The sequence below is a fragment of the Tauraco erythrolophus genome, chromosome 21, assembly GCF_009769465.1.
Source record: "Tauraco erythrolophus isolate bTauEry1 chromosome 21, bTauEry1.pri, whole genome shotgun sequence".
In the NCBI taxonomy this organism is placed as follows: domain Eukaryota; kingdom Metazoa; phylum Chordata; class Aves; order Musophagiformes; family Musophagidae; genus Tauraco; species Tauraco erythrolophus.
The window spans coordinates 1,942,743-1,968,816 of NC_141485.1; the positions used below are offsets into that span (position 1 = coordinate 1,942,743).

Below are 26,074 nucleotides of genomic sequence, written 5' to 3' on the forward strand. Positions count from 1 at the left end.
GCAAATTGGAGTGAGGAGGGGAAGGGGCTGGAGGGGCAGGCTTGGTACCTGCTGCTTGAAAGAGGACAAGGGCTTAGGAGTAGTTAATTTCCACTTACTACTTTATGAATAAACGTTTTCACTGGCCTTAATTTTTATTTGTATCCACATCCCAGGTCATCCGTGTCAGGGAAAGGTGATCTTGAAGTTGACCAAAAAAGCATCTTAGTGTATTTGTGAATTAAGGCTAGTATTTTGGCTTGCAGTTCGGGACAGATGATAGTGGAAACGTAGGTGGTGCCTCAAGATTTGGTCCCGGAAGATTGAAATGGTGGTTTTCTTTTAAGGAGTTACAGATGTAATTGCTTCTGCGTAGTGTTTGCATGGATGCTACACTAACTTAATTTAAAAGAGAGCTTGTTCTTGAGGCAAAAATAGAGCTGAGACTGTTGATTCTTCAAGTCAGAATGGGCTGAAGCTGAGGGAGATGTGACTCTCTTATGTGCTTTTTTCTTCCTAGGCTGAAAGGCCTGATACCATGCTGGGAGTGGTGTGTGGAGCTCTGCATGTGGCTGATGTGAGCTTCCGAAACAGTGTCTCAAACTTCCTGCACTCTCTAGAAAGGTAAAATTGCAAACTGGTCTGGTAGCTAGCTGATAAGCGGAGAGTGATTGGTTTTGATTTACAAGGTTTGTTCAAGTACGCTACAAACCAGAAATGCATCGAGCTTGTTACCACTGACTGTTCTGGGGCCCCAGGAAATGTTTATATACTGGCCTAAGAAAACTGGCACATACCTGTGCATCTCCCCAAAATATCCCCTGCTGTTTGCACAGATTGGTTTGGCTTCTGGCAGTTTTGGCAGAAGCTCCCAAGAAATTGCTCAGAAATGTGGAGTTCTTTCTCTTTCTGTACACTTCCAGGGCAACTTTAGGGAGTCTTGAATCACCAAATACCATCTTCCTCCTGTTTTGGGGATTGATGTAATTTTCCAGATTGTACATAATTTTCCAACTTGAATGTTTCTTGCTAGTACTTAGAAAACCATCTCTGCTCCTGCTGGCTTTAAAGTAGAGCAGGCACTGTAGGGAAACTAGTCGTAACATTCCATCAGGCTGAACCTGGTATGATCCAGGCAGATCCGTTCTTAACAGTGCTTTCCAAATTCTTGCATGCATCTTTGAACCTGCTTGGGCCCCTGATAGCCATTTGGTGGCTTCTGGAAGGCAAGTTTCGTTTTGTACTTCTCTTTCAAGGGGCCAGGTCCTGCCTGCTCATACCCTGCTAAACACCGTGGATGTGGAACTCATCTATGAAGGACGGAAGTATGTGCTGAAGGTACGATGCACAGTGTGGAAGCTCATCCTCTCGCCACTTTTAGTTGAAAATGTCTGTTTGTGTGCTGCTCTGGCTTAATCTTTGTAATACATGTAATTATTAGAATTAAATCTGTGCAGGGTTTAATTTCTCTGCTTTAGTGGGATTAAGAAATCAGTGCAGTCTCCCTTGTGCTAATACTCCATCACGTCTTTCCACTGCAATATCTCTGTGTATCTCTGCAAACATTTTGAACTCTTGGAGTCAAGAAATGCTCTGCATATGGTGAAGAATACTTTGTTAGAGGCAAAGATTACTGCCTGTTGGTTGACCAAAACTTTCAATTCATGTTTCTGAATATATAGATCTACTCTGTTGGGTGTTTGAGCCTGGTTTCATCAGCATGACAGAGTTTGTAGCAATTTTTCCCTTTAGTGTTGCTTTTTCTTTGCTGTTTGCAAAAAAACAGTGTTAGAAATACTGTTTAAAGGTTGCAAAACCAAGCATGCAAAAGTTAGGAAATAATGAGACTTAAGATTGCCTGTGCAATCTTAATTAGCTTCCTCAGGCAAATTTAATATGGTGAAGTTTTTAATGACGTGACCATATACCTTTTTTTTGCAGCTATAAGTACACTGCACCCCTGCACCTCCATGATTTTATCTTGGCACCCCTTTGATGAGAAACAGAGGCACTGAACAGCAGCTGAAGTATGGGTTAAGTGATTTACCCAGCTTCAGACAGGAACTTTGTGGCAGAGACCGTGATAGGATCCCTTTTCCCAGAGAGGGCTTTAGCTGCTTTATAAGACAATCTCTCTTTTTTTTTTTTTCCTTTTTTATTTCAAGTTATCTAATTTATTATGCAATTTTAGTACACGACTGTGACTTGTATGTAGATCGGGTGTACGGTTGTGTAATCAAACCTGTACAATTAATGCAGAAGTGTGAGAAGATTAGATCGAGGTTCATGGACAGCATTAGTTCTGGCATCTCTTTACTGCTAAACAATTGGCTTTGTGATCCCAAGTTTTTTTCCGTTGTTTTTTCCATCTAACATGAAAACAGATGGCTCAGTTCCCCTTTAATTCCTACTGTTTCAGTGCTTGGAAAACTGTGTATGTTGTGGCAAGAAGGGCACTATCAGTGCTGTGTTTGTTTCATGTGATACGTACCGTTGTTGTGGATCTGCAGGTGACCCGACAGTCTCCCAATTCCTACGTGGTCATCATGAACAGCTCATGTGTGGAAGTTGACGTGCACCGACTGAGTGATGGGGGGCTGCTCCTGTCTTATGATGGTAGCAGCTATACTACCTACATGAAAGAAGAAGTGGACAGGTAGCAACCTGTAAAGATTAATGTTTAACATTTACATACAAAAATTAGATGTGCTTGTAACTTTATGCCTCCCAAAGATCAGCTGGGAATGGAATTCTGTTCTAGGAAGAGGTTACTAGATGTATTATGGGTGAGTTGAAAGGGAGAAGTTGCCTTCAACTGAAGAACAGATCTTGGCTACTGTTAGAAGAAATGTGTACCAATGTGGAGTCCGTGTTTTCCTGCTGGTTCTTTAAAAGTGCCTTTTTGGATTATTTAAAAAAAAACAAAACAAAAAAACCAGAATATTAAAATCTTTTTAAAATCCTTGAAACTCCACAGGTGCCTTAGAAATAGATACAAGACTTACTATTTCAGTGCATTCCCCCAGAATTTCCCACAGGGATCATAACCATAATGTCAGGAAAGCTCCAGCTTCTGGAATGTGAACCACTGCCCCCCTCTGCTGGTTTCTTTTCGGTGACAAATGTAGTGAATGATCAGGAGTACAGGCAGAGTTTGGGAAACTTTCTGGGTTGGAAAATACTGTGAAATCTCAACCTTTGTGTGCTCCATGGGTGCATCCTACTCTTTTGAGGCTTTGAGCAACGTGATGTAGAGGAAGGCGTCCCTGCCCATGGCAGGAGGGTTGGAACTAGATGATCTTTGAGGTCCCTTCCAACCCCAACCATTCCATGATTCTATGAACTTTCATATGCAGGGCCGTACTGTTCAGCTCAGGAAAGCTGCTTGAGGTGTTTTTGTTTAGTTTTGTTTTGAAGTAGAATAGGGAAAGAGAGAATGGATTTTCCCCTTCCCATGCTTTCCACGAGAAATTCTGTTGCAGTGATTTGTCCTGTTCTTTCCTAGGTATCGCATCACTATAGGTAACAAGACCTGTGTGTTTGAAAAGGAGAATGATCCCTCCATTCTGCGCTCGCCTTCGGCTGGGAAGCTTATCCAGTATGTGGTGGAGGATGGGGGACACGTGTTTGCGGGCCAGTGCTTTGCAGAAATAGAGGTAAAAGAGTCTCAAAGAGCTGAATTGGCTGCAGATGTTGAATTTGCCCAGGCAGGGGGAAGTTGAATGCTTTGGAACTGAGAATTGAGCATGACGGATAATTCACAGTATTTCCCTTCCAAATTTTGTCTGGTTTGACCTGGACTAATGCAGGAATCAACAGTCAGAGTGATGATGTGGGGAAGAAATTACTTAACAGCTGAAATTTGAGTGTTAATGACTGTATACCAAGTGATAAGCAAAATTTCTCAGCAGTGAGAGCATGATTATCATCTTGCTGTGATACCAAGAGAGAGGGAGATCCATGTGTGCTGTGTTTTCTAGCTGTAGTGAAGAAGGTCTTCTACTTGTAGACCACTACTTAGTACTAGTACAGACTCAGAAGCAGAGTTAGATGCCAGGATTGAGTAACAAAAAGACTTCTCTGATTACCTGATCATTTATCAGGTTGATCGAATGAGTTAAGTGTCACTCCTCCCTTCTCCCTTGGAAGTTACTTAACTCTTAGAGAGGAGGAGGATGAACAATTTCTGCATCACTGTGAGGAAAGCATGAGAGGTTGTGTGGGAGTGCATGGCTCAAAACAGATTTGAGGGAGGGGAGGGTGTATGTTGACAGAGGGGCAATTAAACCAGTTGGGGACAATGTGTAGGAGAAAAATATCAAGCCAGAGATTGAGATGTTTTATGTAAGTGCTTTTACGCTGCAACAGAGCCGTGGCTAAGAGAGAACCACCTACTCAATTCCTGTGTTCCCAGTTGTGTACAGTATAGCAATGGTAAAACTAGGCTGTGTCCACCCCATACCCAACCCTTCTGCTCCAGAGGCAGGAGTTTCCATGGTTGATGTAAGGAAGCATCTCTGCGAAGAGCGATCTGAGACCTGTGACCTCTAGAAAGGAATCCCAGTTCCCTCTGCTGAAAGTGAATATGTTGCTGTAGATTTTGAGAGTGGCTCTCCCACTTCCAGCCTTTAGAGTGCAGCAGCTGCAACAGTAAATTGTATCTGCTTTGTTCGTTGTGTTGAATGTGGGACCTTCTTGAGTACCTGTGGTCCAAGCAGTGTGGATCCTGAGGGTGGCTTCCTGCTGGAATTTGTGGCCAGTTATTTTGTTCTACCACTCACTTTAGCATCCGAGGTTTTGTTCCCAATGTGTGTGCTTTTAAGCCTTTGAGAAAGCCTGAACACAAAAGTGCTTGTGCAGGTTAGTTTGTCTGTGGTAGGACAGTGGTTGCTGGCTCCCAAAACTGGAACCATTTGGGGAACGTGGAAGCTGTCGGTGTAACCTGTTTTCCTTGCTACAGGTGATGAAAATGGTGATGACGCTAACAGCAGGAGAATCGGGCTGCATCCATTATGTCAAACGCCCAGGGGCAGTCTTGGATCCAGGCTGTGTGATTGCCAAGCTCCAGCTGGATGATCCCAGCAGGGTTCAGCAGGTGAGAAGCTGCAGGAGGCACAGATGTTTGCTGCGTTTTTAACAGGGCAGTGGTGTTCAGAGTGGTAAGAGATGGTCCAGTGTACTGAACCGATTTCAGATTTGTGCATTGTACTGGAATTGCCACTTTCTTTGTCTCAGATGAGGATTAGGACTCAGATTATTGTCCCTTTCTCTGATTCAAGCTAAGCTTATGTACCATTCTTGTTCTCTTCTTACCTCCGTACTGTTGTGGGTACAGGGCTGTCTAGGATATAGGAGGTTGGCCAGACTTTTCTATCTGCTTTATTCCTGTGTGAGTTTATTTAACTTCTTTTTATCACGTGTTCTTCTTTTAAGTGACCCTCTTTGGGAGGACAGGAGTTGATATCTCAACTCCAAAGTGTCTGGCCCTGCGAAAGCATTTGTAGCAAATCTGGAAACACAAAAAAAGAACGTAGGACATGGATCTTTTTTAAGGTGAAAGGCGAAGGGGTATATTCATTTAGGGATGGTAGGATGTGATGTAGTTGTTGGTGGTGGAAGACAATCTGTTGTTCCTTTAGCAATAGCTAGTTGAAAATTGTGGGACATTATCATGCAGGGGATGGAAAGCGATTGTCAGCACCAAACTGTTGGCTTTTTGTGTGCTTTTCTTTGAGACTTTTGGTCATGCTGGATCCAAACAATGAGATCGATGACTGTAAGGTATTTGGGAGAGAGGCTGGAAGCTTATTTTGTGGGTGTATGCAACGTAGAACTGTTGGAGACCCAGCTCATGACTCTTGTCTTTCAACCGCGTATATTTTCCATTCTGGGAATTCTTCCAAGTTAAAACTGAGCCTCCAGTCGAGAGTAACTGGATGTTACCACCATGGCTGATGCCGTGCAGGAGGTTTAGTGAGACTGTGCTGTTCGTTGTGTTTCCAGGCTGAGCTGCACACGGGTGCCTTGCCGCAGATCCAGAGCACAGCACTTCGAGGCGAGAAACTCCATCGCATCTTCCACTATGTCCTAGATAACCTGGTCAATGTGATGAATGGATACTGCCTGCCAGAGCCCTACTTCAGCAGCAAGGTACTGGTTACTTCTGGTTTCAGAGCGAGAGTGCAAATATTCTTTTAGTTCAAGGTAAGGCTGGGCAATTTGCATGTGCCAGCCAGAGGACCAAGAGTCAGGGCAGCACTACTGTGCTAGTGCCAGCTTGATTTGGTTGTCTGTCTTAGACTTCTTTGTAGTCAGTCTCACCAGAGAGTAAGATGAGAGAGTCTCACCTGTGGCCCTCAAAACAAAGACGACGAGTCTAGGGGAAGGTGTCCCTGCCCATGACAGGGGAGTTGGAACTAGGTGATCTTTAAGGTCCCTTCCAACCCAAACCATTCTGTAGTTCTATGAAGACCTCAATGAAAAGCCTTTCCTTTTCTTCCTTCTTGCTGCTTGTTCTTCTCTTCGTGTTTGCCTTCACACGGACTTACCTCTCTCTAGGTGAAAGGCTGGGTTGAGCGACTAATGAAGACACTGAGAGATCCATCTCTGCCTCTGCTGGAACTTCAGGACATCATGACCAGTGTTTCTGGACGGATCCCACCCAATGTAGAGAAGTCCATCAAGAAGGAGATGGCCCAATATGCCAGCAACATCACATCAGTCCTTTGCCAGTTTCCCAGCCAACAGGTGATCAGCCACACTTATATAGAGGAATAAAAATTGGTTTGCATTGAGGCAGAGAGAAAGTTCCTTTAAATTGTCTAGATGTTAGTTGGACCTGAAAGGTGAACATGGGATCTTCATGATGAAAGATACTCACCTGTATCATTTGAGCTTAAAGGCTTGCCTCCTGTACCTGTGCAGAAGGGTAGGTGTTCCCTGCTCGGTATAGCTTTAAACAGGCAGTTTGGAAGCAGTTTGATCATTTCAGTGACCTTGTGGGCATTTATTTATTTGCTTTTGCCTGGTCCATATGCTGCAGTGCAATTTCTAGTGTCAACGTAACCTTTAAAAAAGAGGGATTGCAGCTAAGGGAGGCCTGATCAGGTAATGAGATGTTGGAAGATGATTTCTCCAGTATACAATATTGTGCATTGATTCTTGTATCATCGTCAGGTCATTAACTTCCTTAGCAGTTTAAGGTTTTGGCCTTTGCTGGAGTCTGCTGGAGCTCTTGTCTGCTCTATCTGGAAGGTCTCAGCTTCTCTGCTGGTTGTTCAGCCGGATTGTCCCATCCAGGTCTGGGATTGTCATGTGATTGCTCTCTTTCAGATTGCCAATATCTTGGATAGCCACGCAGCCACCTTGAACCGCAAATCAGAGCGTGAAGTCTTTTTCATGAACACCCAGAGCATTGTGCAGCTTGTTCAGAGGTGAGCCATTTTCAGGGGTGTCCTCTAATTCCTTTTATTTTTTTTTTTTTGCTGCTGCTTGAAAGAGCTGAGCCTTCTTGCCTTGATTCCAAATGGGTTTATGACACTAAAGAGTCTTAAATCACTAGGAATAAGCCTGCATGCTTCCTTCAGGGTGGTCAACAGTGAGGGGCTTTGTGCAGGTGGCTCCTGGCTGCTTGTGTGAAGCACATGTGCAGACCTTTCCTCTTTCTCCCTTTGCCATATGAAAGAAAGATTTAACTTGTGTCCTGACACTCATTGCATCTTGACCATTTCATCAAGCCGCTGGTGTGTCGTGCCTTGCAGTGCTTAGACTTTTTGGGTATTTCTAGAAGAAAAAGGGTGTTTTGATGCAAAACATGAGCCATGCTACCCCACAACAGTAATGGCAGGGGTTGTGTGTTCACATAACAACTGGGGTTTTCAGAACCAGGTACGCTGCTTTCCATGAGCAAACAGGCTTATTCTGTCACTCGTGTTAAGTGTTAAGACTTGGAAGGTTTCAGGAGGGCCGTGCCCGTCTCACTCAGTGCCAGGTTTGACTGACTTGCTTCTGCAGGTACCGAAGTGGTATTCGGGGTCACATGAAAGCCGTGGTGATGGATCTGCTCCGTCAGTACCTGAAGGTGGAGACTCAGTTTCAGCATGGTGAGTCTCTAAGCGCATCAAGGATTTGATTCCTGAAAGAGCCACGTTTGGTCCCAGAAGGTCCACATGGACCCCCTTCAAGGAAGAGCAGGCTGTGGTGAAGCTAAGCTACACAGGTTTTTCTTTTAAAGGTCTGGCTGTCAGGTCCTGGGTTTTGTAGAGGAGCTTATGTCCAGCTGGAGCTTTTGTGATAAAAGTGCTCATAATGCTTAGAACGAGCAAATGACAAACTCCACTCTGAAGCTGTCTGTTCTGCTGGTTTTCCACTGTTGGTATATCCATCATCTCCTACATCCTGTGCCATCTTACCCACAGTTTGCAAGTCATAATATGCCTCTGGTCTCTTTTTGGTGTAGGAATGCTCTTTTTCCCTGTAAATCTCCAAAAGAATAGCTCCTGTATGGGTTTGTGATCCTTTAAGTGAGGACTTTTTTGTGACTTGGAGTAAAGGGACAGACTCACGGAGTTACAAATTTCTTTGTGTTGCCATTTCTGATCTGTTACTGAGCTCGCTGAGGCTCAGCCAGTCTGTGTGGTCTCTGCTTATTCTAGATCAGAGATGACACAGTTCTCCTTTGCGTTCCCTCGCTGTCAGCAGTGGCCCACCGGTGGAAAGTTCCCCCACTTGGGTATTCCACATGTAGAAGGTTCATATTAGAAGCTCGGTTTTTATTTCCTGATTTCTGAGCATCTGCAGAAAAATAAATCAGAAAAAAAAAAATTAAATCCATTATGCTATTCATTAAATTCACTTGCCTGTTTATTAAATTCTGTAGTAAGAAAATCATGTGCAGTAAACAAAAATAAAGACACTGAATTATTTGCACCTGCTGTGAAATACCAGGAAGCCGTTTCCTGTTCATAAGAACAAACCTCAACCTGAAACTGAGAATTGAAATAAATACATTGCACTGCTGTGTCCAGGCACAAGATGGCAATGAAGGACTAGCTATTTTTAAGACTCTAGTTCTTCCAGGTAGTTCAGCTTTCACTCTACTTTTCTTTTGTCCTGCTCCAGTACCTGCACCAGCCTAATGGTACTGCAGATTCATTTCCACTTCAATTTGCTGGTAGTAGAGGATGGTGCAAGTCTTTTTGCTCTTATTTTACTCTGGTTGTTATTTGAATGAAAAACTGAGCTCACCATTTCTTTCCTTGTGTTGCTCACAAAGGAGGCATTTGGTATTGGAACTGTTTTAGTAAGAGTAGGATGCTTAAATTAAAGTTCCCAGTTGGGGATGGGTGGAAATACTTCCTTCCCAGAACTGATTGTGTGGACAGACAAAGTAGATTGTCAAAACATACATGTAGAAAAATAAAGACACATGTAGTAACTTACATTCCTTGACACAGAGGTGTGGAGATTGGAAAAAAAATGTGCATTTCTTATTGCAGGTCACTATGACAAGTGTGTCTTTACCCTTCGAGAAGAGAATAAAAGTGATATGAATGCTGTGTTGAACTACATCTTCTCACATGCTCAGGTCACCAAGAAGAACCTGCTTGTTACGATGCTCATTGTAAGTTGTCTTTTGGTGGTCTGGACATTTGCTTCTTGCAGTTGTATCTTTCATGTGTTGAAAGGTACTGAATTGACAGCTCTTACCCTCAAAGATGCGAGCCTTCTGGGCAATGTGGAGTTTCTTCACGTGTTCTTAGCGTTAGAGGAGACCTGGGACATGCTGTTCAGCTCATGACTGTCCTGCCTTGATTGCTTACCAGAATGCAATGAAGGCTAATGATGCAAGTGATCTGTGAGCACCTGTGGGAGATAAGAATGCAGACTTTACTCCTACATTGGGAGGGTGCTAGAGGCCAGCTTTCAGTTACTGTCACTTTATACTTGGTTTAGTTTGCTGCTTCATCTTCAGGGGTCTTGGCGAGGTCCTGTCTTTATATAGCTCATGGTACTCAAACTAGAGTTGCTTGGAAAGCAAAGCATCTTACCAATGTAAGAAGCAGATGATTTTTTTGTGGTAATAATACTATATTAGCAACGTTTTTATGGTCCTTCATTACTAATGAGGGTGACTTTCTGGTAGTAAATGGCATTAGCCAGCCCATATGGAAGCCCTAAAGGGGTTTCACGTGCTCTTTCTTGGTGAGCCATAGTTTGGTCTTACAGGTTTGGCAGTGGCTCTCTTGGCTTCTTCCTGGTTATAATCCCAGAAAGTCTTATCTTGTGTCTGCAGTGGTGCTTTCAAACTGGCTGTGCTCTGGACTGCATGATGGAATCTGACTAGGACTTAATATCTCAGCACAAAGCTGGTCGCTCCAGATCAAGCCTCTGACCCTTGGCATGGTGTGCAGCTGTCCACAGGGCTTGCAAAGGGATGGGGAATCTCTTGAGGTTGGAATTCCTCTTGGACAGACATGGATTCCACCCTTCTTACGTTCTTCTGGCTTGTTACTCCATGAAAAATCTCAGTTCTCATTAACTTCAGTCCCACTCTGATGGGTAAAACTCCCTGTAAATTACATTCCCAGGAAAAATAATTAAAACCAACAACTGACTCCTTTCTCTTTTTTTCCTGTTTCCTAAAAAGCCTCAAAAAAAATCATCTGTCCCACATAATGCTTTGAAGCAGGATGAATGCCCACTTTCCTCAAGGCAGGATGAATTTAGCTACGACATGATTTTCAGCAAACTAGAGTTGGGTATCCTGCTTTTTAAGAGGCTAATTACCATACTATCTCTCCCTCCCTCCCTCCCTTTTTTTTTTAACAAACATGGTGTGGTCTGTTACTGCCAAAAACATGTCCAAGGTAGCCATGCACAAAATAACTCTCAAAAGCAGAAAAAGAGTCATAATTGTCCAAAGCTGAGGCTGGGTTTGTTAAATTCTAATTTGTGAGGTATAAGGACCCTGGCATTCTTTCTCCCTGGCTCTCCTTTTCCCCCCCCCTCTTTTTTTTTTCCTTTCCTTTCCCTGTTTGGTGCGCGGTGTGATTGTAAGTAACGCTTGCCTTAAGAATCTCATTATTTGAACACGGAGCCGTATTTCCTCGGAGAATTCTGGAGTAGCTTTGAGCCGGGGCTGTTCATTTCTCAAGTAATCATGCCGGCGTGATGGAGAGAGAAAATGGCAGCTGTTCGCAGCTCAGGCCTTCAATTTTCTTCGGAGTCCGGTCACTCAAGTGTGTAATTACGGGGGGTGCCGGGGCGGCGGTGGCCTCGGCAGAGCGCGGCTTTGCTCGCTGCCTTCGCCAGCCAGCGCCGTGCCGGCTACCCGCTTCCTTTTGTTGTTGTCACCCTGATTGTTCCGTGCTGGAATGGGACTGAAACTTTTGTGTCTGGCTTTTCGCCGCCGTGCCGTGGCGGCGGAGCCGTGCCATGGCGGCAGAGCCGTGCTGTGTCCTCGCGTTGGCCGGCATGGTGTCCAAGGGAGCGAGGGGTGTGCAGGGGAATACTGGTCTTCCAGTACCTCAAGGGGGCCTACAAGAAAGATGGGGAGAGGCTGTTCAGGAGGGTCTGTTGTGATAGGACAAGGGGTAATGGGTTTAAAATAGAGGGAGGTAGATTCAGGTTGGATATTAGGAAAAAATTTTTTACCATGAGAGTTGTAGAACACTGGAACAGGTTGCCCAGAGAGGTGGTGGATGCTCCATCCCTGGAGAAGTTCAAGGCCGGGTTGGACGAGGCCCTGAGCAACCTGATCTAGTTGGAGATATCCCTGTTCCTTGCAGGGGGGTTGGACTAGATGACCTTTGAAGGTCCCTTCCAGCCCTGACCATTCTATGATCCTATGAATAGCAGAGAGTTCTCCATTTCCCTTCCTGTGCAGTCACTCTTCCCACAACTCCCAGTTATTTCTGCTCAAGTAGAGGCCGACATCCCAGTTTGCCAGAACTGCCATGGCGCAGGTCGCACCGTTAACCGAAAGACCATCATTCCTCTTTCTTCGTGCCTGAGGGACAACGTGGCACGTTGGGTGTGATCGTGATGAAGGCGGTGGTGTTTTATGGGTTGCCAAGCTATTTTTATGGGATGGTTTAAGTTTGTCCTCCAAGGGCCAACGTCATGCCGCGACGCTTTTGTGGCGGTTGTCGGTGTATCCCCGGGAATCCCTTGTTAACAAGTGGCTCTGAGGATGGCTTTAGTAACAGTGCTACGCTGCCATCATTCGCCTTTTTTAGCCAGCAGGCGTTTAGCCAGGGTGGGAACTGCTTCATCCTTCACGTATTTGTTGACATAGTGTGATTTGAAGTTCATAGGATCATGGAGTGGTTAGGGTTGGAAGGGACCTCAAAGGTCATCAAGTTGTACGTTCATTTTTTTGCGCTTGACTGCCTGTTGTACGCTCATCCTGGCCTTAACTGGGCGGAATCGCTCGTGACATGGCAGATGTCCTGTGTCCTGTTGGATATTTGCAACCTTGAGCAGTAACGTTACAACACTCAGGAGTTTGTACTTCAAATGCAGTGAAGGTGGTTCTTGAATTATTCGCTGTGGATTCACACAGTGACCTGGAGTGGATAAATTTGCAGAACTTTCTTTGGGGGCAATCATCGTAATGTTTGCTGGCCCAAGACTGGTGAGCAAGGGACAACAATCTAGAAAGAGTTAGTAGCTCAAGATGTTTTTGATAAGAGTGATTTGACTGTGGTCTCTCTCCCTGAGAGGTACGTGCCGTCATTCCTAGAGATGATGTCGTGCTTGAGTGTTGCTGGACAGAAAGGGATCAAGAGCAATGTGGGAGAAAAGCTATTTAGCTTTGGAATCACCTGTAGTATGGGCTGGTATTTGTTAGTCAGTCTATGGGACTTAAATGATTTGGGGTTTGTTTTTTACTTTATTTTCCCTGGCAGTCTTATCAATCTAACCTGCTGCGCAGAGGTTCCCCTTTTTTCCTTTTTATTTCTTGGATCTTCAAAGGGCCTTTTCTGGACTGTGTGTGTTTAAAATCTCTTAGAACTTGAAGGCAGCTGCTCTCTTTCCTCTCGCAAGTCCCTGTTTCATCTCACGTTTTCCTCCTATGATGCATTTACCAAGAGAAAAGCTGCTCAGTGCTCTATAGAAGACACATGAGAGGCTCCTGGAGGGTTTCCAGCTGCGGGAGTGGGAGGGAAGAGGCTGCCAAGCCAGCGTGAGTAGTGGAAGACTGTGGGATTACTCATGGGAATTGAAACTATTTTTGGAAAAAAGTGTGTGTACGAGTGCACTACTTGTGTTCAGAAAACAAACCAGATTGAAGCCTTTACTGTTTGTGGGGTTTTTTGAATGGCTGAATCCAAAAGAGTTTTGAAACAGGGTTAACATGGAAAATTATGCTGTTGGGTTTTCTTGTTTCTTCCCACCAATTTAGACAGTAAAGTAAGGTAGTGAGCTTCCTCGGAACTGGGATTCTCTGGTTAGGAGAAATGTTACGGAGTCCGTCCTGTACTGTGGTAGGAAACACATGCCTCGTTAGAGGAGTGACAAGATCTTTTTTTTTTTTTTGTGGTGTTGCTGAAGCTGTACAAAGCGTGTGGTTGTTTTGTGGTTGTGGAGTTGTGGGTTTGGGTTTTTTGTTTGTTTTGAGGTAGTTTTTTAAGTGGACTTCAGGCAGTTAGACTCCTCCTGTTTAGTGACCTTTTGTGGTGAAAGTTTGCTAATCTTTGCGTGCTACGCAAGGCATTTCACTGCAATTAAATGCTCTGAATTTTGTATTGCTGCTAGAGGAGACTTCTGGTACAAAGCTGAAATTGAGTACTGGGAAAACATCTTGCTTGAGTCTCTTTGACAAGTCCATATTTCTCATGTGTTTAGATGCCAAAACACATGCTACAAAAAAGAAAATGGGTAATGGTGCCAGTCCCTTCTTTCTTCTGTAGCTTTATTTAGATGTGTAAAATTATTGAAAGCCTAACACTCGTGCCCTTGTCGGCACAGAATTACAGAATGATTTAGATGGGGACCTGCAGGGATGAAGTGGCCCAGCACCTGGCTGCACGTGTGTATGTATTTCAGATCTGAGCTCTTCCGTAGGAGGACAGAAGATGGTTTCCCTCTGTTCTAAACATTTTCAGTTCTCTTTGTTTTTAGGACCAGCTATGTGGCCGTGACCCCACCTTGACAGACGAGCTGATTAATATTCTGACGGAGCTGACCCAGCTCAGCAAGACGACCAACGCCAAAGTGGCCCTGCGAGCGCGGCAGGTAGGGGAGCGTGGTTACCCATCCAGGCTGGTCCCTGCAGAGACACTGCGCCGCTGCCGATCGGATCATACGGAGCTCGCTCTTTTGGAAAGTCTATATTTCTTGATGCTTATTTTGATTGCTATGCAAATGTGAAGAGTAGATTACTGTGAGCAGCGCCTTAACAATGAAGCTGATTAACCAATGATTAACTATTGTGACAGCCTACCAAAGATGGCAGTGGATTCCCCATCACTGTAAAATTTGAAGTTAAGATTACGTTCCTTTGTCTCTGCTCCTCCAAAAAGTTTTGCCTGGCTAAATAGGAGTTAATTCAGAGTAGCCTATGGTTTGTGTGATGGAGGAAGTTGAAATACCTGGTCACTGTGGTTCCTTCTGGCTTTATAATCTGTGAACCTGACAAGCACAGGCTGCCTGGAACGTGCAGGCAGCTGTACAGAAAACAGCCATGACGTGCTGTCCAGGTTCATCAGCACCTTACCCCTGCGAATCAGCGTGTGCAGAGAAATTTACACAAGAACCAGATGTTCCTTGCAACTGCTAAGGAATTATTGCAGAGGGTTGTGTTGGTCTTTTGCAGGGTTTCTTCCAGCTTTTGAGTTGTGTTTTGTCGGTTTCTTTTTGAGCTGAAAATAATTGGAAAAACTCTTGATGCTGTCAATTCCAAGAGTCTAGTACAGGTAATAATTTGAATGCCAGATAACCACCTGGATATTGTTGTGATCTTCCTCTTTGGCAGTTAGTCTGTAGCCAGGAAGGAGTGAGAGGGCGTGATTGTTTCACGGTAATGCTAGCCCTGTAGTCTGATCACTCCTCTCACTCCGCAGCCCTTATCTCCATTCTAAAAGTCTTCAGCAGGAAAGCTGACACTTTGGGCATCTCTCCCTTTATTTCAGAGCTTGACTGTTGAAAATGAATGGGGCGTTTGAGGCTGCTCAGTGACCTCATGTTTCCTTCAGGATTGTGTCTGTGTCCTTGAACCATTCAGTTATTGAACCTCTCAGCAGCGTGCTGGGGATGGTGCTGCAGTCCTTGTGTATGTCTTTATGTTGCTCTTTCACTTCATTTTCCCCTGCAAGCTGCTTCCCTTTCCTATCTCTGTATCTTTCATGTTGGGCATTTAATACCTGGCACCAGTGTCTCTTGCTTCCTCTGCTCGGAAGCTGGGAAGGGCGGTCTCCGTTGCTGGCCTCCCCACAGCTGCTGCCTGCCAGATCTGCTTTCCAATTAACAGCCGGTCAGGCAATCCCCAGGACTGGCAGCTCTGCGGTGCGAAATCACATGCACTGATGGAACTTGATTGAAGCTGTTCCTTTTCTCCGTGGGGAATTGCCAATAATACAAACCGAGCAAGTACACAAATGAGGCTGGGGAGGGGAGAGAGTTTGCAGCATCACCCAGGTGCCACAGAATTCACAGGAGAAACCAGTCACCTCTTCTGGGATGGAGCAGACTGTTGCTGCCTTGGAGGTGACAACCTCCTGCCGATGGCCCAGCACAGCTCCCTTCACTGAGCTCCTTGTGTTTGCTGTTTACCAGGTTCTCATTGCTTCCCATTTGCCATCCTATGAGCTGCGTCACAACCAGGTGGAGTCCATCTTCCTGTCCGCGATTGACATGTATGGACACCAGTTCTGCATTGAGAACCTGCAGGTATCTACCAGACTTCTCTCCTTGTTTCCCTGCTTCTTCCCACTGGTTTTTATCTTCCTGTATTAAACCTCACCTGTAGTCCCAAGGTCCTTGAGGCTTTAAATTGTATTGTTCTGGTTTCTACCTTCCCCCTCATCTTTGTTTTCATTCCTACACTGATATCAGAATGACCTCATCGCAGTCTACAACTTCCTCAAGGGTCAAAATGAAGGGGCAGGTGCTGATTTCTGTGGTGACCAGCGATAGGACGTGAGGAAATGGGATGAAGCTGTGTCAGGGGAAATTCAGACTGGATATTAGGGAAAGGTTCTTCACTGGGAGGGTGGTCAGTCACTGGAACGGGCTCCCCATGGCGTGCAGCCTGTCAGAGTTCATGGAGCGTCTGGACGATGCTCCGAGTCATACGGTTTAGTTCTAGGTAGTCCTGCAGAGAGCCGGGTGTTGGACTCGGTGAACCTTCTGAGTCCCTTCCAACTTGACATATTCTAAGATTCACTATAAAAAGGTCATAATCCTTGATGAACAACAGGAAAAGCATGGAAATCAGAACGGGTTAGGCTTGATTGGAGGTTTTTGCTTTTTTGCCTGACCCTGATTGCAAGACACAAAATTCTCTTTTAAAACTCAGCTTCATGTGATCTCTTCTAGAAACTCATTTTGTCTGAGACGTCCATCTTTGATGTGCTACCCAACTTTTTCTACCACAGTAACCAGGTGGTAAGAATGGCAGCTTTGGAGGTAAGTTAATTCCCATTGACAAAATAAATATTTGTAATTTTTCTGTGGTTTTTGTTTTGAGCCCTGTTACCCTGCAAGATTAAGACAGCTGTAGGCTGTGTGGAATCTGGCATTCTTGGAGTCTGGCATTTAACAGCATTAATATGCATAGTTGACTGAAATTTCAGATTCAAGTTATCTTCTTTGCTTGAAGAAGATCTAGATGGTTGAAAGGATTGAAAGCGAAGCTGCTGTTAGAGAACTTGGTCAACCTGTCCTATGTGCCTTGTGCTGATGGTTGTACTTTGCCAGACTGGCCTTTCTCAAAGAAAAACTTTTAAGTTCTGGTTGAATTAGAGGTCTATCTAGATATTAATTTGGAGGTATCTGTTTGGTTTTTAATATTTTTGAAGTCTCTGGTGTATTATTTGTCTTTTTTCTCTCTTTCTGCTTTCTTAGCACAGTTAAGCTGATGAAGTTTCTCTCTAACCAGGTGTACGTTCGAAGGGCTTATATTGCCTATGAGTTAAACAGCGTCCAGCATCGCCAGCTGAAGGATAACACTTGTGTGGTGGAGTTCCAGTTCATGCTACCTACCTCCCATCCGAACAGGTCAGATCACGTGTTCAGGTGCCTTTGGAATCGGAGGTTTACGAGGGGCTACATCCTATCCTGGCAAAGAAAACTCGCAATAGAATTGGTGGAGAAAGGGAGAGTCCCAGTGCCTCAAATAAGTGCAAATTATTTAGAATAAAACTGTTAAAATAAAACATTACCCAGTTCCTTCTGTTTAAAACCTCAGGAGCTGTGGGTAATGGTTTCTGCAGTTTGGATTAATTTAAATATGATACAGTTTTCAGGTATTTTCTGATTTTTTTTTTTTTAAGTTCAGCTTTTGTAGTAACTTTCCTCTAGAATTTCACTTCTAGCTGAATCCTGAGCCTTCCGAAAGATGTAATTCCAGACAGAATAATCAGTTACTCAGAATTTTCGTAAACAGTCGAACGGTCTGTCCCCTCCTGCAGCGCTGCCCTGCCAGCCCTTCGTAACTGTCTGGGATGGGCTCTACTGGCAGACCTGGCTGTACTGGATAAGGTGAAAGCTTTTCTAGCATGGGATTTTTTTTTAACTGAGAAGACCAAGATGCATGTATGAATGTATTTTGTAGAGAAATGCTAGAGTTGACATATTTTGGTTTTCAGCCAGCGTTTCTCAGAACGTATTTCTCATGACTGCAACCAAAAGCATCAACTGCTCGCTGCCCTGTCTCGCAGAAGCGGGGTCACATCAACTAGTGTGTGCTAAGATCATTTAAAAAACAAAAAAATTAACTTAATTATTAGAACTTCTTCAGCACCCATCAGGTTAGTGAGTTCCCATGTTTTTTTCCCTGGCAGCAGGAACTCAGGAGGATATTTTAGATGCTATTTCACTTTTGTCCCAGGCAGCAGAGCGTGCTGGAGCCAAGCGGCGCAGTGAGTCTCCGTGGCCGCCGGGTGCCACTGTTGGTCTGTGCTGGTTTGGCACCGTGGTACCAGCGCTATTTTTCTCCTTTGTTTCCAAACATCTTTTTCCTTATCTTATTTTTGGTGGGGCTGGGCAACGAGGTCCAGTCTCGCTTCATTGAGAATCCATCAGTACGTTTTATGAAATGGTTTTCAGAATCTGGTTTGCTGGGAATGAATGACTGTCCTCAACAAGCAGCACAAAACACTCGCGATACAAATGGGACATGCATTTGGTCTCATCTGTTTCCTACATTTCTAGAATATTTGTAAATAATTGCATACTATTTTTAGTACCCATTTATAATATTCTCCCCCCCACCCCCGTTCTTTCTCCATTTCTTCTCTCTGTGGGTCTCAGTTACCTCTGTTGCTTGGGGGTTGTTTGGCCTGCCCCTGCTGACCACTGCTCTGTAACTGTGCACGAGCTTAACTGGGCAAGGTCAGCTGAAAGAGGAGAGCTGTTACCTGCTTGGGGAACAGCTGCTTTGTCCTGAAATCTCCTCTTCCCTTCATGCTGAATTCGCTGGGGCAATGTTCTGAAGCTCAGCTCTGCTTCTCAACCATCAGCACTGCTGATGGTTGCCTGAAAATGCGTCGCAGTCCTTGTGCAGAGGCAAGCAGGCTGGGGCACGAATTCCCTGCTTGCATAGGCAGGTTCAGTTCCTGCCAGTTGCACCTCCGCCTGTTTAGGGATGAATTTGGCTCCTGTGGCTTGATGCAGCTTCTTGCAGTGTGCACCTACTCGTGCAGCTGTTGTGTGGCTGGGTGCTGAAGCACAGCTGGTAGCAGGGTACCGAGGGTCTGCAGTTAGTGCTGAGTGTGTAGATTTAAGCTGGCTGTAAAGGCAGACCCTGTGTTAAGCCCAAGGCACAGAAATCCCAAAACTCTTGACATTGTCTTGCTTAAGTCTTCTTTGTTGTTTTTGACCATGTTCTGCGTCCATCATATGTTTTTCTGTATCTTCTGTAGCATGAACTTTTAGACTGAAAAGCTGAAAATGCATTCCAAGGGCAAACCCCAAAGCCAAAATAGCACAACTGACCAAGCAAAACGTCCCTTGAGGCTCTGCCCTGCAGGGTTGGGTCCTGGTGAACCAGGAGCAGATACCAGAGAGCCCTTGAGAGAGCATTCTCTTTGGAGCTGGTGTTAGTTGTATGATGCCACACATTTTTCAGCACTTTTTCAGATATTTTTAAACCCTGGTCCCTTTTGTGTCTGGTTTCTGTGAACGTGTAAGGACCTGAATTTTACCAGAGCAAATATTCATGTAGAGAAAATAGCAAGCTGATAACGGTCACTGTATTTAAATTCTTTGTTGTTGGTGTTTAACCCTGGTATGCCTTTACTTAATTGTAACAGAAACAATCAAAGTCGCTACTTCTGATCTGACTAGTCACAGCCAGGCACTCAGACTTTGTATTTTTGGCCACTGAATGATTGCCATCAACTACCCACAGGAAAGCTTTACATGGAAGCAGAGAGAAAAGAAAAACTGTTAAATCTGCTAACAAAGTCATAGAAATGCATCCTGCTCCTGGTGCGTTTTGTGGGCAGAAACTGTTTTGGGAATTATTTGTTTAAATTAATAGAAAACATCCTGTTGTAAGAATCCCCACTGATCTTGATTGCAAGGGTAAGACATAGGGAGGAAAACTGCTTATAATTGAAACCATAGAGGGCTTTTATAGATGAAAACCAGCATTCCTTGTTGCCTGGTGCAAGGCAGATGAGGAGCACAGCATAACCATCTGGTGCCTTTTGCAGTAAATGGAGTTTGCAAGCCCTCTCCAAGTAGAGGGTGTTGCAGTAATCCGATCTGGAGGAAGCGATGCCGGGGTACCCACGGGATGCTGCAGCAGGGTACTGCAAACAAATGCTTATGTGCAGAGCCCCTTGCCTTCGGATAACCTGCCTCTTTCAGACATCCAGAGTCCTGGTGAGAAAAGATGTGAGAGAGAAATGAGCCCTGTTGTGAGCTGTTCGTTGCTTCCCTCTTGTTCAGACTGCCCTGCTGAGATGGGAAGCTGGTGGAATATTGACTGGTGTTTAGAGAGTTCAGCTTCCTTTGTGAGAATGGCAAGCCAGGTGACAGACACTGAAAGGCCTTTCTTAGGTGTTCAGCACATGAAACAGTGCTTGCCTATTCTTGGCTTAAAATCTTCTGTTCAAAGAAACATTGTGTGTCTCGTATAGGGAGAGGGAATTATAGTGCTTTTTCAACAGGAGAAGTTTTTTTTCTAATAATCCCCCTCTCCTCTCCTGCTTTTGAACAGCCTTTCTTATGTCTGAGGCTGTAAGGTTTGAATTAAAGCGGGACATTGTCTGCTGCAGCCAGCTTTTGGAGCCTGCTGCAGAGTCGTGCTGCTGCACCGCTCCTCCGAAAGCATCCCCTTTTCTCCAGCTCCCTGCATTCCCCCAGCCAGGTTGTTCAGCTGCTCTCTTGATCTTTCCTTCCCCAGTAGCAGATGTGCTGGAGGATCAGAAGGGAAGAACTCAGCGGTAAATGTGTTCCCACAAACCAGATTCCCCTGCTTTACTCAGGTAAATGTCTTCCCTCTGTCAGATGCTAAGACAATTGCTGACAAGGGTGACTTAGAGATGCTGGATATGTCTTTATTTTGGGATATGGCAGTGATACCAGAGGGCTCTGCCTTTTGGATATGTTGAGCCCCAAAGCAATTGAAACCCAGCCTGTTTTTCTCACTCAGATGCCTTCCCAATCCGTCGGTGCATTTAGCCCACGCCGCCTCTTTGTCTGCCACGTGCCACCCCTAACTGCCACACTTGGCCTTGAGGCATCCTGGGGAATCTTGAGTCAGGATGTACCATTGGGTGGTGGAAGTGAAGGAAAGTTTTAGCACTGCAGGTTAAGACTTTAAGTTTTGATAATTGGCTTAGTTAGCTTTAAAGCAAGTTTTACTTTTGAAACTTGACGAAAGAAGTCTGACACCAGCTAAGCCTAGCTGGATTTGGAGTTGAGAACTCACACACCTCGGCAAACATGGACGTACAGGCAAATTCTTCAGACTTGTCTAGGCTGAGTTCATTCTTGGGACTGCATCCTGCTGTCCATGATGCTTCTGAGGGTGGAATTCAGGTCTAGTCATTAGTTGCCTTGTATTTCCAAGGGTATCAATATAAACATCTCAACTATCTTGTGCTTGGTTTTGCCCAGTATCTATCTCCTCTTTCTGTGCTTGTGGATGTTTGTTGACACCCTACTTGGACTTCGATGTTGCTGATTTCCAGGCTTAAGAGTGGTGCATGGTCTCTCCTTTTGCTGTCTCTTGATGTTTCATCATCTATGGAGTATTTTGGTTGTTCTTTTTTGTCAGCCTCTTCCCTAGCTCACAGGTAGACACCATTTTGAAGGCTGAAAGCCAAATTAAATATTGCTATTTCCAAACAGTGCTTTTTAAGAGAAGAATAAGAAACTAAAACTCGCTTACGCTTAGAGCAGTGTTTATAGCTTCCTTCCTACTGTCATTTAACAACGATACAAGATTTGAATTTCTGACAAAATGGAAGCGTTTTCTGGGGACTAAAGTAGTTGCTAAAACAACCTCTTGCATCAGTTTCTGGATTTCTGGTATTGAACCAGCTGTGCTGCCGTGGTCTCCACCCGTACCAGCCTGGAGACCCGAGTGTGTAACTCGCAGCGTATCATTAGGTAGCCTGAGGTCCCCTCCTTGTTGCGGGAGACTGGCTGGCATCAGGAGGGAGGAGGGGAAAATGATTCCAGGACACCTGTAAATCCCTGCAGTTTCGTGCTGAGGGTTTGATGTTAATTAGACAGCAGGCAGCAGTAATGTGTTGCAGTTCCCTTGGCTTCCCTGTTTCAGAAAGGGCAAAATTTTCCAACAGAGCAAAGAAGGGGCTGTCGAAGGGGCAGCAAACTGAATGGAACGGCGATAATTTTATGCAAATTGGACTTCAGTAGCAGATTCAGCTTGGCTGAATCACAGAGGGAGCAGAAGAATAAGGAAAGAAAGAGGGAGAGGAAAACCCAATCAAAATGTATGGTTTGAGGCATGTTTCACAGCCTTCTGTTTAGATTCTTGTGCAGAAATGAAGAAACATAAGAGGAATGCCACTGGTCACAGCCAGTGGAATTGCTCTTTCTCCTGTGGTACTGCTGGTAATAACTACAAGTGGGTTGTTCAGCCGACCTCTGCTGATTCCGCTTTGCTGCCTGATTTCAAAAGCTTCGCCCTGCGCTGGCACTCGGTCACAGCTTGACGTAACCGGTGGCGCTTTGCATGCACTGCCATCATCTTCCCAGGGAACGCTCTCGTTTGGAGAAAAAAGAAAGGGAGGGGCAAGGAGAAACAGCTCCAGATTCAAGCAGGAGGTGCAGGGGGGAGCTCAGGGGGTTTGGTAGGAGGGATTGTAGCAGTAGGGCTTGCCTTGGTCTGGAGCAGATTCCTGGTGAGATCAGCTTTCCCGGTCAAGAAGGGCCTTTGAAAAAGTTCAAAAGAGACATGGAGAAGGGCTGGGGCTGGTGTGGTGAGGAGGTTTGTGATCCTGTGATCAGCCGTGTGGAGCTGGCTGCGGAGAACGCCGCCGGCACGTGCTCCATCCCCTGTGCCTTTGTTCAGCTCCCAGAACCGTGGTGCTGCTCGCTCCAGTGCCGTGGCCACTGGTTGGGTTGTCGGGGCTGCAGCGGTGTAGCTCGGGGAGTGGGCTGGAATGCCTTTTCACAAGGCATGACCGTGCTGCAAATACCAAACCTTGGCCTCTTGGTGCGTTCCGGTGGCAAGTGACAGTCCAGCTCCTGGTGCGACAAAGCCCTCCGCAGCCGTGATGACCTGTAGGTACAAAGCCCCATGATGTGCAGCCTGAAGACTGTTCCTCCCTTCTTTTCTTTTCTGAGATCTCCAGCCTCTGGGTCTCCTGTTTTCCTCATTGTGATTCTTCCCATAATCTCCAGCTCCGTACGGAGCAGCTCGAGAACCGTTCCTGGAGCAAGGCGACGGTGCCTTTTTTGAGATGGAAAGGAACATTTGTTATGCTGTTTTTTTTTTTCTGTCTGTTTTCTGAAGACGTTCCAGGGCCTGCTACACGAGGGTACCAGGTGTAGGAACTGCCAGTCCTCTCCAGGCTATTTTTTCCAACAGAAGTAGATCACATGCAGTTTTCCCACCATTTGCCAAGCTAAAAAAAAAAAATAATAAGACTTAACCCCCTGAGGCCTCCTGGCCCTTTCAGTCCCAACCACAGGCTCTGCAGCACAGTGTCTCTCCCCACTGCCTCCAAATGAAATGAAATACTTGTGTTATTTGCCATGGAACAGTCTTTAGGCCATTTTGTGCTTTCTCCTGTATGGCTTGAGGAGATGATGGGGCTTTTCATGCCTGTACCAGTAATGCACCAATACAGCCTTGCAGTGAATATGACTCTGCTGCGACAAAACCAGTTTGAGAACAGGACCAGGTGCAGACAGTGTGTTTAGTGGTGTGACCATGGAAATACACTGGTTAAGTACCGAGACTTCACGCCCAGTAACCTGGAGTCTTGCCTATGGTTAAGAATGTTAAGAAAGTCTGTGGTTTGATTTCCTGCAGGGAAGGGGAGGGTCAATGTCCAGTTATGTCCTCCCTGAAGCTTTGCCTTCAACCTTTTCATGTTTGCTAGTCTCTTTGCACGAGCCTCCTCTGTGCATGTATTTTTTTTTTTTTTCAATTTAATCTTTACCATTTCGAATGTCAGGTCACAGCAATTTCTACGTCTTGCATGGAGCAATATGCCGCCACGTGCTTTCCGGAATGTAGCTGGGATGGGCTAGACTGTGCTGTTCTTAGGCTGCTATGAAAACGTGCCCCTCACCTTCTTTCTGTCTTACGTGCATCACCAAGCCCCAGTCTGCATGCAAAAATGAGAAGAGTTGGACTGGTGTTGTAAAAAGAACTGTAAAATTTTCCTACAATTGGGCTGGAGTTCTGCGTGCTCTTTTTCACGTTCAAGGCTTTGCATGCTGAAAATGCAAAGTTTCTGTGTTTGCTTTGTTTCCGCGCTGTTGTGGGAGCCAGCACGTGGGCTGCTTGGCGTAGAGGGTTGGCAGCGAGGATTGGGCTCGTTTTCCTGAACCTGTGGCAATCTCCCCGTGCCATGTGGCCGCTCTTTGCATCTGTGCAGTGTGCCCCCCTGCCAGGGAGCCCCAACTCCCCGCTCTGCTCTTGCTTGCGAAGCTCACTTGGTGCATGCAAAGGCCTTGAAGCGTGGCTACGATAAAAGATGCTGCAGAAATGTGGGGTACCGTGCAATAAAACGTGTTTTCCTGGGGTATGCTGTCTGCATGTTGTGTGCACGGCCTGTGCTCGTTCCCGTGGCAGCCGTGGCAAGCGAAGTCAGGTGGTGGGTGCCTTCTCAGGGTCAATGAAATTGAATTCTACCTGATGGTTGACAAACTTGGGTTTAGTAAATTGTAAACTTGTTGCTGGTCTGTGTACCAGCTTGATGATAGTTCTTGATTATGGCTTTCACTAACCAATCTGTAACTAACTGTGATTGTTTGATTACAGAGGGAACATCCCCACGCTAAACAGGTATGGTACTTGTCATCTTTTAAAATTTGAAAAGTCAGACTAGAAAGTAGCCGCCTAATACTTAATGTTTTAACATGTTTTGTTTTACTGCCCTTATCTTTACTTGGGACACTCTCAAACATAACTCTTCTTTTTCCTTCCCTTTTCCTCTCCCTTTGTCTAAAACATGTTTTCAGCTTTTCTTTACCCTTTAAAAGAAGCTTTGCATGCAGCACTCTTTAAAATTAAATTCGCCAGGTGACTCTGCTCATCTGCAGTATGGTACACAGCAGACTTCTAGCAGAATGCTGCTTCCTAGGGTCTCTTTTTTGGAACTGGATTCCCAGCTGTTGACCCTCTGGTAGGGTGTCACAGTGAAACAGGCAGTTACTCCTAGCAGACCTGTTGCTACTCTGATTTCTTGCCACTAGCTTAGAATTTGTCGAGGCTGTTTTCCCTCCCTCACACCATAGATGAATCTACATCTCCAACAGCTGACAGCATGTTTTGTTGTGTTTTGGACGCTAATTTTTCCTCCCGTGTCTCAGTTGAGAAGTATTTCTTGTTTTAAATAATACCTGAAAGATGTCTGCTGTCTTTTTGTTTAGTTACTGTTCTGTGGTATTTTTTGTATTGGTTGTAAGAAACGTACACCAAGGCATGTCCTGAAAAATTTTTCTCTTTCAAAACATGAATACCTATTATTTATTACTGCTTACAAGCCTATTTAGGGAAAAATAGTAAAAATGGGCTTCAAAGTCTCATGGCTCTTAATCAGAGATAAATTACGGAAACACAGAGTGGCTGAACATGGAGAGCTATTAATCAAACTGGTGATACTTTAGACTTGTTAACAGCATACTTAGGACCATCTCACAATGATTTTCTGTATGTGGAAAGAAAGAAATCTTAGTAAAGCTGGTAAGTATCAGTGTCACCAATCCAGAGTCTGGTCCTGAACCGGTGTGGCTGGCAGCAGTGCCATGGCCAGCGTGGCTGGGTGCCTGCTTTCCCTGCCGCGCCGCCGGCGTCTGATCCAGCCCGGCAGCTGAGCATCTTTTTGACTTTACGAGTTGTAAGTCAAGCATGGGCTGTGCTGAATCAGCACCCTGATTTTTTTATTTTTTTTTTTTTTTTCCCATTGCCTTCAGCCTCCTGTTGTGGCACCAGTTGGGGAGGACAGAAACTTAACTTCGTTAATGTCTTCCTAAGCCCCAGGGAGAGCGAAGCAAGCGAGAGTTCGCTGTTCCAGTGTCGCAGAGCATTGCCGTGTGCCAGCTCGGCATTTCTGTCTCTTCAGAGCAAGCTTGAAGGTCTCACCATGTTGCAGGGAGCTTTTGAAGTAGGTCCCTGAGTGAATTAAGATGACTCTGTAGCACAGTTGAGAAATTAGAAATAATTATTGCAGAGAAGTGAAAACCCAATTCTAGTAGCTAGGGCACGATGTCTAGT

At 45.2% G+C, this 26,074-nt stretch overlaps 1 protein-coding gene across 4 annotated transcripts in view; it reads left to right on the forward strand.

The window, feature by feature from the left end:
* The window catches only part of ACACA (acetyl-CoA carboxylase alpha), a 125,403-nt gene that overhangs the window by 22,769 nt on the left and 76,560 nt on the right, over positions 1–26,074 (forward strand). For 2 of the 4 annotated variants that reach the window (XM_086624379.1, XM_086624377.1), the window contains exons 14-27: positions 500–603; positions 1,236–1,317; positions 2,490–2,635; positions 3,485–3,635; positions 4,940–5,074; positions 5,983–6,129; positions 6,538–6,726; positions 7,312–7,412; positions 7,993–8,081; positions 9,477–9,601; positions 14,107–14,220; positions 15,760–15,873; positions 16,522–16,611; positions 17,084–17,202. In XM_086624379.1, coding sequence (XP_086480505.1) covers positions 500–603; positions 1,236–1,317; positions 2,490–2,635; positions 3,485–3,635; positions 4,940–5,074; positions 5,983–6,129; positions 6,538–6,726; positions 7,312–7,412; positions 7,993–8,081; positions 9,477–9,601; positions 14,107–14,220; positions 15,760–15,873; positions 16,522–16,611; positions 17,084–17,202 — 1,706 coding nt within the window. Of the gene's footprint in view, positions 1–499; positions 604–1,235; positions 1,318–2,489; positions 2,636–3,484; positions 3,636–4,939; positions 5,075–5,982; positions 6,130–6,537; positions 6,727–7,311; positions 7,413–7,992; positions 8,082–9,476; positions 9,602–14,106; positions 14,221–15,759; positions 15,874–16,521; positions 16,612–17,083; positions 17,215–24,619; positions 24,644–25,548; positions 25,575–25,662; positions 25,670–26,074 lie in introns of all 4 variants that reach the window. The other 2 variants (XM_086624378.1, XM_086624376.1) reach the window with 2 other exon arrangements.